Genomic DNA, 16,987 nt, shown 5'->3' with positions numbered 1-16,987 from the left:
TCTTGCATATGACATAACTAGACTAGACTAGACTGCTCAACTTTCAGGAGATCTATCAAATATTTCCTTGAAATTGTGAGATCTAGAAACCTGTAGCAGTGAAATATTGAGCCATCAAATATTCACATAGATTAGCTTCTATTTCTAGGAATTAGAAAGAAAGTATAATGGTATCCCTGCAGGGAGAGCTGGCCGCTGTTATTTTATTGAGAAATCACTCTATATAAATGAAACCTAGAATGAAGGAACTTCAGACAGCTCTTATCCACTATCATTTTTACCTATTAATGCATCTATAATTTTCTCTCTAAATAATAGCATGTTACATAGAGTTAAGGCATGTTTTAAATTTGCTGTGGGCTCTACAGTTGAACAAACTGCTAACTGAACTGCAATGACCGCTCTCAAAAGAAGTCATGAATGGAGCTAGAGGGAGTGGATGAGAAGGGAGGAAAAGGGAACCCACTTATGCTATTGTGGTGAGCAGAAAATAGGAAATAGGATGCTGTTGTTTGCAATGAGTGTTACTTTATGCCAGGGGTTTCCCAGTTTTCTACTCCCAAGGTCCACTTGAGAAGACCACCAGTCACCCGATGGCAGAAGATGGGGCTGGAGTCAGGTACAAAATGCCATGGAGATAGGATGCTTGAAGATATTATAGCTCTAGCCCAGTGATGGCCAAACTTGGCCCTCAGCTGTTTTGGGACTACAACTCCCATCATCCCTAGCTAACAAGACTGGTGGTCAGGGATGATGGGAATTGTAGTTCCAAAACAGATGGAGGGCCAAGTTTAGCCATCACAGCTCTAGCTGCTCACTCCACCTCTTTTGCTTCTGCCTCCCTCTCCTCCATCACTTCTCCTGGAAGAAAAGCAAGAGAGGAGATGACGCACAGAAGAGGCTGCTGGGAGGCAGCTGGAGAAAGTGCGACTAACATAAACCAAAACAGTGGGCCACTTGTGGACCCTGGCCCACAGTTTGAGAAACACTATGCAAATACAAACTTTTTCTATGAAAGAGTTACTTTTTCTTATCTGGTGTTATCAAGAGAGCATGGCATAGATATTCCTTTCATTCTGTCTCTAAAACCATTCTGCCTCCTAGGAATATAGGAAGCTGCCTTACGCATGTAGCTCAGCCTTGTCCACACAGACTGACAGTGTCTTTTGTGGTTGCAGACAAGGAACATTCCTGGGCGTGAACCTGGCGACTTCTGCATTCAGAGCAGTTGCTCTACCATTGCTTTATGGCCCTTTCCTTAAGTTTTATTTATATAACAACAATATATTGTTGTTTATACAGTCTTTGATTCAGAGCTTTTGTGTGAGTGATGCATACTGTGGACACTTCAGTGTGTGCAACCTGTATGCACACAGGTGCTCTAGAACTGGAGGGCTTTGCAAGAGAAGGGTTCATAAAAACCATCACAGGAAGAAGGAAAAGAGTCAGCTAGACTGTCCGTTTCTGACCTTCCGTTGCCATGACACAGAATAACAGTGGCATGGTTGGTTTTGCACACAGGAAGATTCTATGGGCTATATACACACCTGGACTTGAAAGCCTCCTTGGACCTTGTTTGAGCCTCACTGTCTTGTTTTCCACATGCTCAAGCAAGAAGATGCCACATGCCCACGCTCACAGAGGGTGCCCAGCACCGACATGATCATATGCAGAACAATGCATTCCTGTATCTCTGGCAATGACAGGACAACCTTTCATGTGGCACTTTGTATTAATCGCAACCCTTAAGCCTCAGGTTTTATTTTCAGCAACATAAGTGCCATTACAAGTTGGCAAGCTGCATCCTCCGCTCACTGATAGGAATGTGTCAAGCTACATCTGGGCTTTAATTCTTCATTTTCAAACATTAAATGTCAGGAGCTCAATTAACATTTTCATTAGTGTATATTTATTGTGCTCCTATTGAGGCTACACAGAAGTTTGGGACTGACTCTTCCATTCCTGTTATCTTTAAAGTAAAAACAAAAAAACAAAAAACAAGCAGCTTACCTTCCTTTTTTATTAGGATGAACTTCTTCATGTCTGCTTTAAAAGTTAGCCACCCTGCAGGGTATGGAATGATAGGAAATAAAGACACGGTGTCAGTTATTTCACCTGAAAGTCATTGTGTATCATAGAGCTTTTAAACCCAGTTGTTGGATGTAGGCTTTGAGAAAAACCTGAGTATTCTGTGCTCCACATACAGACAAACAGGTTGAATTCCATCGTGGGAGACGTGCCGGAGGAGGCAAGTGGGGGAAGAAGGGGTGGGAGTCCTTGCACTAGCTTCTGGGTTAGCTGTATCTAGCCCTGAATTTTATGTCAGATTTACTAAACTCACTTCAACAAAAGAAGGATTGAGGAGAAGTCTGACATCTCTTGAGTTGAAGTTCTGAGTGGTTCTTTTGAGTACTCCTGGAATGATCTGCCAAGCTGCAGCAGACACAGAAGTAGCACTCCACCAAATGCAAAACAGTTCCAGGGAAGGGATATGTAGTTGTGGAATTTTAACACAAAATCAGGATGTGGCATGCAACAGCTGAGAAAGGAAATTGGGGTCTGAATTTCAACATTGCTGTTAGGTGTGTTATGTTAGTAAATTCCCAGGGAAACGGAGGCAGCCTATGTTGTGCCTGGGTGTTATGTGGCTCATAGATAGTTTTGTTGAGTGACGGCAGAGATGGGGAAATGCCCCAAAGGAGCAGAATTACAGCTGTTTTGCATTAGTTACTCCTCCGGCTCAGGGTTAGGGAACCTGTGACTCAATCTGCGTTGCCAATTGTCAGGGATGGTGACAGCTGTAGTCCACAAGGTCTGTTGAGCCACAGGTTCCTCATTTGTTAACTAAGACATGGAAAAATTCAGTGTAGAATCAGATACACCATGAAGGGATATGGTAAACTTTGCTTCAGTTGAGTTAGGAGGGATTCTGTTGGTTGTATTTGCTTCTTATTACCTTCTGAGTTTGTTTAGAAATATAAAGAGGTAAATGGAGGGGGGATCACTCTCCCTCATCCAATTCCTTCAATTTCATGACGTGTTCAAGTTAAATGCAAATTAATGCAAATTAATTGGCTAAAGCATCAGATTGTTTTTAAATGATTTAACGGGGTCTTGTTTGCTTGCCTGCTATTTATGGCTAGGGAGGCGGGTGGCGCTGTGGGTAAAACCTAGCGCCTAGGACTTGCCGACCGCATGGTCGTCAGTTCGAATCCCCATGGCGGGGTGAGCTCCTGTCGTTCGGTCCCAGCTCCTGCCCACCTAGCAGTTCGAAAGCACCCCCAAGTGCAAGTAGATAAATAGGTACCGCTTTGTAGCCGGAAGGTAAACGGTGCTTCCGTGTGCTGCTCTGGTGCCGGTTCGCCAGAGCAGTTTCGTCACGCTGGCCACGTGACCCGGAAGTGTCTGCGGACGGTGCTGGCTCCCGGCCTATAGAGTGAGATGAGCGCACAACCCTAGAGTCTGTCAAGACTGGCCCGTACGGGCAGGGGTACCTTTACCTTTATTTATGGCTGTATGTATAACCATAACAATTACATGTTGTTGTTGTTTTTAAAAAACAACCTTATTAAATGGAACACACTCTTTTATAATTAAATTCATTGCAAATAAACCTCAGCATGACTCAGCATAAACACAAATCCACTGAGCCATGGTTTTCAGTTAGTTCATTCCATGTTTTATGGCTTTTCACTCACTCCTTCCACCTGCTCCACAGTGGTTTCCTATAATCTCTGGATTAAGGGCAGGGGAGTACTGCTTTCTGCAGTTGATTTGCTGAGGGAAAAGTGTGATTCCCCTCTAACCACACAGGAGCTTATTATATATGTGTCTGCTTGTATTTCAGGCAATGTGGGTCCAGAATTATCATACACAGATGTTGGCATGTTTGTTTCTTCAGATGGAGGAAACTCCTGGAGACAGGTAATTCCTATAGAGGTTTAAGGAACATCTGAATTTTCTGCAAATATATATATAAATGTTTCTAGTTATTTCATAGGTTTTGGAAGGACTCTACAATTCATGCTATATCTTACATAATTGCAGATCTTTGAGGAAGAGTACAATGTGTGGTTCCTTGACTGGGGTGGAGCACTTGTAGCCATGAAACATACATCAATGCCCATTGTCCATTTGTGGTAAGAATAATTTCTTTAACATATTCCTTAACAGAGGAGGTTTTCTTCTAATAGCAGACTTTGAACTGACTCTTTCATGGTTCCTTCCACTGAATAACATTATCAGATGTTCTACTACTTGCTATAGCCCTTTCTTAAGAATATTTCTAAAAAAAGAAAAATGATAGTGACTTGCTTAAAGGTACCTTAAAAATTTAACTGTTACTTATTAACACAGTTATGCCTTATATTCCTGATCTGAAAGGGTGAAAAGGCTGTTGAACAGCATTGAAGAACAATTGCATATTAAACAAATGACAATTAAAGCTAATTCCAGATAAGGAAGAGAAATTCCACAACCAGCACATTCTATTATTATTTGTTATTAATTTATTTGATTTATGCACTTCCTTTCAAGAGTTTCCTAGGGTGGCTTACAAAAAGTTAAAATTGCATTAAAACAGGAGTTAGTCCCTCTATGTTTAATGGAGATGATTTCCTGGCGGATGTGCACAGGATTGCAACCTTAACTGAATGGCATTAGAAAAAAAAGCAAGAGTTAACAGACAATATGCAATAGAACAGCCACACATCCCATCTATACATCAACTATTCCATTGCTCTTTGAAAAATCCTCTTTTGCCACAGTGTATAAATAGAATTTCTGTTGGTACTTACAATTATAACACTGCTGTCTGCAATATACATTGCACTGAGTTGTGCTTCTTCTAATGGACTGACCTGCTCCAGCTTCTGAAGCTGTTAATGGAGAAAATTGAAGGGAGAAGAGCTTTCAGGAACTGACATCTAAACACCCTGTGTGTGTTAATCAAAATAATCTTGCAGATGGACACTTGTGCCTCTCTGTACAAAATGAGGCATTATGGCTTTCATTCAAATAATAATACAGCTTTGCTGTAGTCACAATGTGGAGTTATTAATGAATAGTGCCCTTTAGCTTCTATCACTCATGGTGGGAGTGGTGGTCTTGGGGCTTTGAAAGAAGACAATGAACTTTAAACTGAAAGTTCAAACTTCATTTCTTCAAGCATTTTGTTCCCCATTATGGCTAGGGATGCTGGAGAAAATTGATCTTTGCAAGTTCCTATGCAAAATGACTTGATCAGCACCTCTCGGGTGAATGTGCAGATCAGAACTTCAATAGCCATCAGATTTTGTTCTTCACTGAATGTTGCAATGCTGTGTTGGGGATGGGAAAAGTTAAATGCATCAGCATACATATTTAACTACTTATTTTGAGGGCAAATGTACGTTTGAATATGTATTTTTGCTGAAATGCATTTTTTTGGGGTGGGGAGTCACACACAGAATCAAATTACGAAATTACGATGATGGGAAATGGGAAAGTGGTAAGCAACAGACATAGACAAATTTGCATGTTCTTAATTATGGGGTCTTTTGCTAAAGTGAAGAATTGCAATTTATTAAGTGATAACCAAAACCACCAGATTAAATAAAATATCTGAAGTCACTTTCAATGGTATGCTATAATACCATTTTAGCATATTTTCAGTAGGGTTGATCTAAAGGAGCGTGGGGTGGGTGTGCTCACTCCACCATGAAACTATTTCATTTTAGTGATCTTTGGTGGAAGACAAGGATTAAAATGGTCAGCTCTTTTAAAGTGGTAGGCAGAACAGTTTTCACTGTGTTTTGCTAAGAGAAGGAGACTGATCACAATTTCACACTGAATCTTTCTTTCTAGAGGAGTGCTGCTCTTTCAATGAAAGCTTTCTGTTCTCTGAAATGTTGCCTTTCAATGTAAAAAGTATTTGCATTAGCTCTGTTTTCCAATGTTATAGACATTTTCTTAGCTCCAAAGAAACTAACCGAATAACCAGCAGCTTGTTCATTTGTTTTATTTTATTTATGAGCCTTCAAGAGCCTGCTTTTAGATAGCTGAACAAGATATAGATGTTAAAATAAAATCTATCCATCAATAAGCTGTCATGCTATACTGTCAAGCAGATTTAAATTTTCAGTTCCAAATCCAATTTTCAATTCATCTGTCTTTGGAATCTAAATGCATTGACTGACTTGTTGCTCACTAATCAGTTGATTAGACGGAAGGGATCTGCATGGTGCTTTTTTATATAATGTATGCTGATGTTCAAGTATGTCATTAGAGGTTCCTGAGGATCCAATCTTTACAAATTCCTCTACATCATCACCTGATCCGCAACTCTCAGACAACTCTCAAAGATAATAGATCAGAACTTAGTTATCCATTAGATTTGGCTCTTCTCTGAATGTTGTGACCCAGTTCTTGGTAATTTAAACATATCAACATGCACATTTTCATTTAAGAGAAAATACACATTTAATAAATATTTGCTTTAATGAATAAGAACATAAGAAGAGCCCTGCTGGATCAGACAAATGGCCCATCTAGACCAGCATCCGGTTTTCACAGTGGCTGTCTTGCCAAATGCAAGGTGGTTCTTTTAAAATGAGATTCAGAGGCAATACAAAACACAAGTGAGTGAGAAGATTAAAGATTTTATTCTAAATAGCAAGCAATATATCCATGACCAAGCAAGCACTTTGATCTGCCACTTGGAAGCCCTCAAGAAGTGGCAAAGTGACTCCCCCAGGTAGCCTCAGTTTGCACGGCCCTGCAGCCATCAGTCCATGCACGAGCTTCTCCAAACTCGGCCCAACACTATCTGATTTATAAATAGCTAACCGCCTGCATAGCTTGCCTGACTGCCTACGCCAAGCATAGGCAAACTTGGCCCTCCAGATGTTTTGGGACTACAACTCCCATCATTCCTAGCTAACAGGACCAGTTGTCAGGGGTGATGGGAACTGAAGTCCCAAAACAGCTGGAGGGCCGAGTTTGCCTATTCCTGGCCTATGTGCTACTAGCTACATGCAGATTATTCATTAGCTATATCTCCCAATGGACTGCAAGAAGATCAAACCTATCCATTCTTAAGGAAATCAGCCCTGAGTTCTCACTGGAAGGACAGATCCTGAAGCAATACTTTAGCCACCTCATGAGAAGAGAAGACGCCCTGGAAAAGACCCTGATGTTGGGAAAGATGGAGGGCACAAGGAGAAGGGGACGACAGAGGATGAGATGGTTGGATGGTGTTCTCGAAGCTACCAGCATGAGTTTGACCAAACTGCGGGAGGCAGTAGAAGACAGGAGTGCCTGGCGTGCTCTGGTCCATGGGGTCACGAAGGTACCAGCAATATGGCTTCCTTCCAACAGATTAGGACTAGGAAATTAAAGGCTGTTCTTCAGCCATCAAAGAGCTTAGGGGGGGGGGACAAACAGGAGCAGGAATGATAACCATGTTAGAGCGCTATCTCATCGAAATACAGATTTCCAACCTTCTGGATAGATTGCCCGTACAGTGGCCAACCACATGCCTGTGGGAAACCTGCAAGGAGGAGCTAAGCAGCAGAGTATTCTGCTCTCCTGCAGTTTCCAGCAACTGGTATTTAGAAGCATTACTGCCTCCAACTGTGGAGGCAGAGCAAAGCCTCCATCATGGCTAGTAGCCATGAATAGAATTATAATCTGTCTAATCATCTTTTAAGGCCATCCAGGTTGGTGACCTTCACTGCCTCCTGCAAAAGAGAGTTCCATAGTTTAACTATGCACCGGGTGACAAAGTACTTTCTTTTTTTCTGTCCCAAATATTCAAACATTCAGCTTCACTGGATGTCTATGAGTTCTAGGGAGAGGGAGGGTATATATGTAGGAATGGGATGGGATGGTTATTAGAGGTGAAAAAATATTTGAAAGAGACCGACCATATGTTGACAAGTCTGCCCAAGGCTTGATTCTATGAAACATCCTCCACCATCAAGACTTTAAGACTTTGACTTGGCTTTTCTGGGATTTACAGAAGGATAGTGTGGATTCCACAGGGGCTTCCGCTTTTTGAATCCAAAACTCAGTGAAGACAGTTCTGCAGGGGGAAAAGAAATCTCATATCAAATATAGCCATGAACTACAGTGGAATAAGCAGAGTAAAATCCTACCCATTGTAAATAAGGATCAAACTTTGTGTGGTAGTTCTGTGTGGTTCCTCTTCAATTTATTTTTTTTAATCAAATGCAGCTCTGAAGGCTGCACTTGGGGGCATTTGTGTGAAGGGAGGGGTTTCTTAACTTTTTCCTCTCCCATTGTTTTCTCACCAACCCCCCCCCCCGGTGTGTGTGTGTGTGTTTGTATGAGGAATGGGGGTGGTGATATTGTAGCTGGATGAAAAGGGACTATGAAGCCTTTGCCTTGTTCCTCCTTTCCAAATTGCGACCTCTGAGGCCACATTTAATTTGTAAAAATAAGTAAATAAAAATGTCAGAGAAAACCTATTCACTAGACAATGAAAATGTGTAGTTTGTTCTTCCTTGTGCTCCATTCCTCCAACTATAACTAGGATAATTTCTATGTTTAATTCTGGAATTGGAATATGCATGGTTTGCCTCAGGCTCCACCTACTCCAATTCAATTGCTTTCCCTCTTCTTTTATATTACTGGTGAGCTGATGTGCATTGATCAAACAGGAAAAAAATAATATTGATACTATTGTGCATAAGAGTGCATCAGGATTCTTTTTTGACATGTTTTTTGATGTGCATGTGTGCTCCTGTGCATATGCAAATAATCTTGATGCAATTATATTGACAGAAATAATCTTGCTGCAATTGTGCTGACTGCTTTTTCGCAGTAGCTTCTTAACATACACAAGTGCACATGCACACTGGTAAACTTATATCTGCAGTCATATATACTGCCTTATCAGGTTTTCTAGTCTCTATCACTTTTGCATGTGCTCACTCATAAACTTATCTATTTCTGTACTAAAAAAAATCCCCACAGTTAATATGTTTTTGAAAACATATTTTAAAGCTCATCATCTTATCTGAAAATGCAGATTTCTAAATTCATTTTTCTTACACACACACACACACACACACACACACACACATTTTGTTCATGTTTCTTTAAAACAAAAAACAAGAACTCTGTCTGAATATTTGTTTGTAGATCACGTTGTCCACAGGACCATAGATTGGTCCTGGAGGTGTGGGTTAAGTCAGGTCATAACAGAAAGCAGAAGATTGGATTCCTCAAGCATTCCTAGTTCAGCGATGTTTGACAAGATAATTCAATGTGTTGTATTCCCAGAACACTTTATTTATTTATTTTTGCTTGAGTTTTCATATTTCAGTCCGCATACATTCTTACTCGCAGAGTTGCAATACATTCACACTATGTTTCTTTCCTTTTTGAATAACGGTTGAAGTTTTAACTTTGTACCTAACACAATGCATATTTAAATCAAGAAGAATTTTGCATAGAGTGTTCAAAATAGTAAATGTGGTAAAATTTTTGTGAGAACATAAAACCTGCCTTTGATTATTTAAAAAAAAAACCATTCGCTCCTGCAACAAACTAATAGGCAGTAGTTGCCTGCACTTGCTGAAGTGACGTCTTCTGTTGCAGGATCCAATTTCTCCTGATTGGAGCTAAGCCGGTATTCAATTTGGGCAGCACCATCCCTCTTTGACTTTGATAACTGTTCATGGCACGTTATTTCTTCAAAGTGCCTCAAAGCACAGCATTAATTAATAACAAGCCAAGGCAGTGAAGATTGGCGCCTGTTTATAAATCCAGTTATTGTCGCTCACCATCCTCAGAAGGTGCTTAATTACTTTGGAAATGGCTCCAGTGAAACCCTTTTATGTGCATTTATCTCCTCTCTCTCAATCCCAGGGTGAGTTTCGATGAAGGAAGGACTTGGAATAAATATGGCTTCACATCAAAACCTCTCTTTGTGGATGGGTCCCTCGTGGAGCCAGGCATAGAATCACAGATAATGACGTAAGTTGCAGAGTTGATCAAGGTGCCTTGGCAAGACAGTGGGTTTGTGCCTCTTTGGCTGGGTTCATTTCAGGGCGAGGCTGTCTGTATGCTGGCTCTTACGCTTCATTAATAATTGTATCCTCTCTCTCCCCAACCCCCAACAGCTTTGATAGTTGCACTTCTGTAGTACATTGTTTCCTTGGATGCCAGATCAAATGCATGCAATGCAGAAACAAGCTCCCCTTATTTACAGAACCGATCAAAGTCTAGGTTACCAGTTCTCTCTTATAAGCAGTGGCTAAACAATCTGATTTCTGTGAATATGCTCCTGATTTTCATGCTCACAGTAAATGGGAGTTTTAGTTTATCTCATCCATCTCATTTGTGCCTGGAACTTTGATTTTCAGTGCACAGTTTGAGGCATTTGTTTTGTCCTATAAGCCCTTAATAGCTCCAGATATTAAGCCCAACATTAGCCTTACCTGTAGGGATAAGGAGAAATTCAATTCAGTTTGCATTTTAAGTTTGCAATTCAAGTTTGCACTCACACTTTCCAACACAATATTGAAAGCAAAACACAGCCAACCTCTGAAATTCAATTTCCTCTGAATTTTGAAATGCAGTTCTCCAGCCAAGTAATGTGTATAATCATGCATATTGGTATACAAGAGTGAAATATAAATGTATATATTAGTGAAAGGAACATACAAAGATGCATCATTTTAGGGGAAAGTGTTTTGCAAAAATTTGATAATATTGCATAGATAATTATGGGGAATTTACAATTAAAAGTTGGTGATTTTTCCTGAGGGCCTTAAAAAAATAATCAAAAGCCTATGTAGAAATGTTGAGAACTGAACTTAAGATTGGGGAAAAATGAGAAACCAAAAATGGACATATTTGCCCATTCCTATTCATCCATACTCACCTCTTGTCTGGACCTAAGAATATGACTGAACAAGCTGTAGGACCTTTATTAGGCATTAGCTTTTTTATTAGTTTTATTAAATAAAGTTTATTAAACTTATTCATCACTTCACGTAGCCAAAAGGCATCCCAAGGCAAATAACAAGAAAAATAAAATACAATATTACATATCATTAAAGCAAGGCAAATAAACTAAAAGTGTTCATCCATGATACTCATCTACATCGAGAATGAACACTAGAAACAGCTACTGATATTTAGACCATTTATATTGTCCAAATGCTAATTTTTGATGTTTGATGTTTTATTGTGTTTTTAATAGTATGTTCCCCAGCCCAGAATGGCTGGGGAAACCCCTCCAGATGGGTGGGGTATAAATAATAATAATAATAATAATAATAATAATAATAATAATAATAATAATTAATTAATAATAAAATAAAATAAAAATAAAAATATAAAAAAAATTTATTGGCCTGGCATTGAAAAGATGACAGTCATTGGCAAGCAAACTTCCATGGGGATAGCATTCCCTGACTGGAGGGCAGCCATGGAAAAAGCCTATTGTCTTGTTACTCCCCTATAAATATCTCTTGGAGGGGTCACACAGAAAAGGGCATAGGATGTTGGTTCCAGGTTCTAGGGAGGCTCAGGTCAATATGCTGGATTGCTGCTGCAGCTGCCGCATCTACTCCTTCAGAACTTCTCTGGTCAATTTAATGTAGAATTATTGCTGCTTTCAGACTCTAAAAGAGTCATTGACAAGAACAGTGGGGAGATCTCTTTACATTAACCTGCTTGGACTACCAATTTCCTTTTCAAAAACTGTATTCTAGTGCAACAAGGTGAAGAAACTCTATGTTAAAATAAGTATGCTGTAGAAGCATGCCGTTTCTAGTACTAAGCCAATCTTACTACAGGGGAAAGGATTCAGGCAGCATATTTGGTAAAGGCAAACAGCTTATTTTAAAGTGACAAGCCATTAAGCTTTATCTTGGTTTGGCTACTTCACACCTGAGAGAGTGCAATGTGCTTAGATTCCTTATTATGTTGTTAGCAGTGGCTTCTCAGTTTGTCCAGTGGATAATGATATGTCAGCAGGAGACAAAGCTACGGTTTCACAAAATGGTCTGTTTCCCTTCCTCTTTTTTTGTTTGTAGGTATGTCAGGATTTTATTTCCAAGGAAATGTGGCTGCACTGGAAATGTGAAAACAGTCGTTATCTATAGCAAAATTGCTGTGTAGGTGGGTGGATGAGTGTTAGATATGGCATCTGGAAAAGAAAAACACACCCCAGCTTCTGCTTTCATAAAAATGATGTCAAGTGAAAGCCAGTGTTCTGGATGTGTGAGACAGAAGCCGGGGAGTATGGATAGCTATCAAAGGGAGCACTGAACAATCTACATTGGGTAAATTTATTCTGTACACTCAGCATTTCCAGACAGCTGAAAACTTCCTAACCTAGGAGACATCATCATGTCTGTATAAAATAGCTGTATAAAATACAATATTTCCCTAGATTTAGCTTTCCCAAAATCTCACATCATGACAATAGTCTATTATTTCCCTACTGTAGCCAAGACTTAGCAATAAAGCAATTTATTTCCCCTCATCATAGTTCATTGGCAGTGCAGCTAACAGCCTTCTTGCTTTCGGTTCAGCTTCTTCGGTCTCTCAAGTCTAGATCCCCTGCAACATTCTCCATCTTGGCTTCTATCTTCTGATTTCTGATCCCTGTTGTACCCGGGTTTCTCTTCCCCTTTCAGCTTCTTGAAATTTACCTTCTATGACTTTTTGAACCCTCTGGCAAGAGCAGGCTCTAAACAGAAAGCATCCATTCTACAACTGAGAACTGGCACAAAATGGCCGAAAAGTTCCATTCCTTCGCAGCATGTTTAGCATTAATGTGCTTTTGGGGGTGTGGGGTGTGCACCCCCCCCCATTTCCATTTGCTTTGCAACCTCTTTTAAAGCCAAATACATGTACATAGATAATTAGCCTGTTGTACAATTAATTGCTCAAGCAATTACCCGAGGATTTATCTTGATACCAAATTATGATGGGTTTCCCCATATTGATGTAGAATGAATTATTGGCTAACTCTGTTCCAAATGCTTGGCTTCCCAAGCTTCATGATGAAGATAATCTTACGAGATGTTTCTGTTCCCTAAAGATAAAGCATTTCAGGCTGCAAACATAACTCTGTCTCAAACGTGCTTTGATAAGAGACTACAAAGTGCACAATTGAGCTAGTCTAGATTTCAGTTCACAGTTCGGTTTTCAGGGCTATATGAGGCTGGACAACAGTGCCTGGCTCACGATTCAGAGGCTTAGCTCTCCTCTTTTCATTTTATCATTGAACCTTGAACCACAGAGTCCATCTCTGTCCTTGGGATAGGCCCTAAAGCACTAGGCAAGCGGACATAAGAATATGTTGCAGAGTGCAAGCCTTTTATTCTGCTATCAATGCCGTACCTGCTTTTGATCAGAATGGAAATGTCCCTTGTCAAGGCTGAGAGTCTGTCAGCCTTTCATGAACAAGAGTAAGCAAAGAAAAACACAAAAAACCCAGAAGAATAAATTTAAAAAAAAAACAAAGAAGGAATGATATGCTTGGGGGAAATTCCATTAAAAATTAATGCTCAGTTCCCTCTCTCTTCTCGTTCAGAGCTATTTTTCATGTAACCAGGAATCCTTTTGAAGCAAATGTCACACAAAGCTGTTTAGAACATCGGAGACACATTTTGGAAGAAAGCCCCCCCCCCCCATTCTAAAGCCTTGATTTGTCATTCAGCAAACTTATATTTTGATATTCCATTAATGTCTCTTCCCATCTTTCTTTCCTTTTTTTGCAGGCGCAACCAACTGACTAATCTGTAAATCCGGCCTGAATAGAGCACCCTTGTAATTATATGTTCAGCAGATTATGCTGCTAATTGCACTTGGCGTATTTGGTAGCTTGGAGATCACTCCTTGGCATGTCATTTGCTGTGTTTTCACACTCATGCCAACCCTTTAAGGAAAATGCCTCTTCCATTGTTATGCAGTTGAATGGCTATTTTCTAAACAGTTTCAGCACCTAGACAGAGATGGAATCAAGATCTTCTTTGTAGCTATTAAGATAAATTAGCATTCAGCATCTGGGTCTCTCCTGTCCATCTCATTTCCTTCACTTATTTTGAGAAGTCTCCTTCACAGCTAGGTGGGAAATCTTTCTCAGTGCATTTGTAGGCACTCCACTGAGAGAAGAGAACAATGCATCTCTCTCTCTCTCTCTCTCTCTCTCTCTCTCTCTCTCTCTCTCTCTCTCTCTCTCCCTCCCCTCTCCCTCTCCCTCTCCCTCTCCCTCTGTGTGTGTGTGGGGGTGTGTGTCTGGGTCTGGCTGGCTTTTTGTGACATTACTCACCATTGCAGTGTAATGGCTTCTATTTAATTGCTGCCTATGGCCACCATTTTTGTGCTGGGGCATCCATGACACACTGTTGGGTGTAATTCTGACTATCAGTGGTTCACACTTGGTAGAGCAATCTTCTATTGCTGCTAGGATATTCACCTGTAACTTGTTTATGTTTTTCCTGGGATGTCTGAAAGGCAGTGAGAACAGTTTGGGGTGCTAATGTTACTGACCTGGGGCTAAGCGCCATTGAATTCATTGGGACTTGAATAGACATAATTAAGATTCAGACAGGTGGATACTTCTGTTCTTCTGAAGAGCCCCAGAAGGTTACTGGCATTAATTTCTTAAAGACTTGCCCCTGGGGGAAAAAATGGGTCAGATTGTGGTTTGTAATGCAAAACGTGAGCGCAACAGAATGGGAGAAAGACTTTTCTTTAGCAGATAGACATCATGATAAAATTGACAACAGTTTACATCCATACTGTTGTTGTTTAGTCGTTTAGTCGTGTCCGACTCTTCGTGACCCCATGGACCAGAGCACGCCAGGCACTTCTGTCCTCCACTGCCTCCCGCAGTTTGATCAAACTCATGCTGGTAGCTTCAAGAACACCATCCAACCATCTCATTCTCTGTCGTCCCCTTCTCCTTGTGCCCTCCATCTTTCCCAACATCAGGGTCTTTTCCAGGGATTCTTCTCTTCTCATGAGGTGGCCAAAGTATTGGAGCCTCAGCTTCACGATCTGTCCTTCCAGTGAGCGCTCAGGTCTGATTTCCTTCAGAATGGAGAGGTTTGATCTTCTTGCAGTCCATGGGACTCTCAAGAGTCTCCTCCAGCACCATAATTCAAAAGCATCAATTCTTCGGCGATCAGCCTTCTTTATGGTCCAGCTCTCACTTCCATACATCACTACTGGGAAAACTATGGCTTTTACTATACGGACCTTTGTTGGCAAGGTGATGTCTCTGCTTTTTAAAATGTTGTCTAGGTTTGCCATCGCCTTTCTCCCAAGGAGCAGGCGTCTTTTAATTTCGTGACTGCTGTCACCATCTGCACTGATCATGGAGCCCAAGAAAGTAAAATCTCTCACTGCCTCCATTTCTTCCCCTTCTTTTTGCCAGGAGGTGATGGGACCAGTGGCCATGATCTTAGTTGTTTTGATATTGAGCTTTAGACCAGTGTTTCCCAAACGTTTTTGGGCAACGGCACACCTGCTTACCGGAAAAAAATCTCGCGGCACACCACCATTAAAGCCCCGCCCCGTGACGTCAGCGCGCAGCGTCACGCGGGGGGGGGACGCACAAAAGTGAACGTTTTTTCCCTTCCCCTTGCCGGGGTGGGAGGAGGCAGCAGAGCGAGGGCAGCTGAGGCGGCGGCGGCGATAGTGGGCGGAGGAGGAGCCGTCGCCGGGAGTTGCTGCTGCTGCTGTTGCTGCTGCTGCCCGGACATGCCGGCCTCCTCCTCCTCCGCTGTCTCGCGCTCCTCCCTTTTGCGCGAGCTGCCCCGCCGCTCGGCACCACCACCGCGGAGCCGCCCCCGGCTCGACGCGGATCCTCGCCGCCGCCGCCGCCGCCTCTCACCGCCCGACTCACCCGCCTCCCTCCCACGGCACACCAGCCGGTGTCTCACGGCACAGTAGTGTGCCGCGGCACACCGGTTGGGAAACACTGCTTTAGACCATATCTTGCACTCTCCTCTTTCACCCTCATTAAAAGGTTCTTTAATTCCTCTTCACTTTCTGCCATCAAGGTTGTGTCATCTGCATATCTGAGGTTGTTGATATTTCTTCCGGCGATCTTAACTCCGGCTTGGGATTCATCCAGCTCAGCCTTTCGCATGATGAATTCTGCATATAAGTTAAATAAGCAGGGAGACAATATACAGCCTTGCCGTACTCCTTTCCCAATTTGGAACCAATCAGTTGTTCCATATCCAGTTCTAACTGTAGCTTCTTGTCCCACATAGAGATTTCTCAGGAGACAGATGAGGTGATCAGGCACTCCCATTTCTTTAAGAACTTGCCATAGTTTGCTGTGGTCAACACAGTCAAAGGCTTTTGCATAGTCAATGAAGCAGAAGTAGATGTCTTTCTGGAACTCTCTAGCTTTCTCCATAAACATCCATACTAGGCACACATGAAAACTCCCATTTGCCTAGCATGCTCAGGCATTTCTGTCATACTTGAGTACAGGTATGTCACAAGTAGAGAAACTGAGTGGTCTCTCTCACTGATGCAGCTTTCTGTTTCCCACATCCTTCCCTCCCACTGTGCTGAGAACTAGGGCAGCAGAGGAAGTATGTACTGTAATCAGGGAAGGAGTTGTGTGACCGTAGAGGTGAAGCATCTCCTGTCTCACCGTCTGCCAATGGGGAAAGGGTGCCCACCACTGCCATCTGGAATTGTTGAGACAACTCAATACTCATTGCTTAGAGTCTGTGTACAGTCATACCTCGGGTTAAATGTGCTTTAAGTTGAGCACTTTCAGGTTGTGCTCCGCAGCAACCCGGAAGTAACAGAACGCGTTACTTCCGAGTTTCGCCGCTTGCACATGCACAGACGGTCAAAATGATGTCACACGCATGTGCGGAAGCAGCGAATCACAACCCATGCACGCGCAGAAGCAGTTTGCATTTGCTTCTGGATGCGAACAGGGCTCCAGAACGGATCCCGTTGGTATCCAGAGGTACCACTGTACTTCATG

At 41.8% G+C, this 16,987-nt stretch overlaps 1 protein-coding gene and 1 long non-coding RNA gene across 2 annotated transcripts in view; one reads left to right on the top strand and one right to left on the bottom strand.

Moving 5' to 3' along the window:
• SORCS3 (sortilin related VPS10 domain containing receptor 3) overlaps positions 1-16,987 on the top strand; it is a 428,038-nt gene that overhangs the window by 343,426 nt on the left and 67,625 nt on the right. Inside the window, exons 12-14 of the mRNA XM_083504742.1 lie at positions 3,848-3,924; positions 4,048-4,139; positions 9,874-9,981. Coding sequence (XP_083360868.1) covers positions 3,848-3,924; positions 4,048-4,139; positions 9,874-9,981 — 277 coding nt within the window. The remainder of the gene's footprint in view (positions 1-3,847; positions 3,925-4,047; positions 4,140-9,873; positions 9,982-16,987) is intronic.
• LOC310707703 lies at positions 12,466-14,700 on the bottom strand. The gene is made up of 3 exons (XR_014526672.1): positions 14,518-14,700; positions 13,042-13,057; positions 12,466-12,607 (listed from the first exon to the last, which is right to left on the bottom strand). It is a non-coding gene; the product is annotated as an uncharacterized lncRNA (long non-coding RNA).

This window comes from Podarcis liolepis, assembly GCF_965112155.1.
Source record: "Podarcis liolepis genome assembly, chromosome: 5".
In the NCBI taxonomy this organism is placed as follows: Eukaryota; Metazoa; Chordata; class Lepidosauria; order Squamata; family Lacertidae; genus Podarcis; species Podarcis liolepis.
Note: the sequence above shows the minus strand (reverse complement) of the source record. Positions and strands in the feature narration are given on the sequence as shown.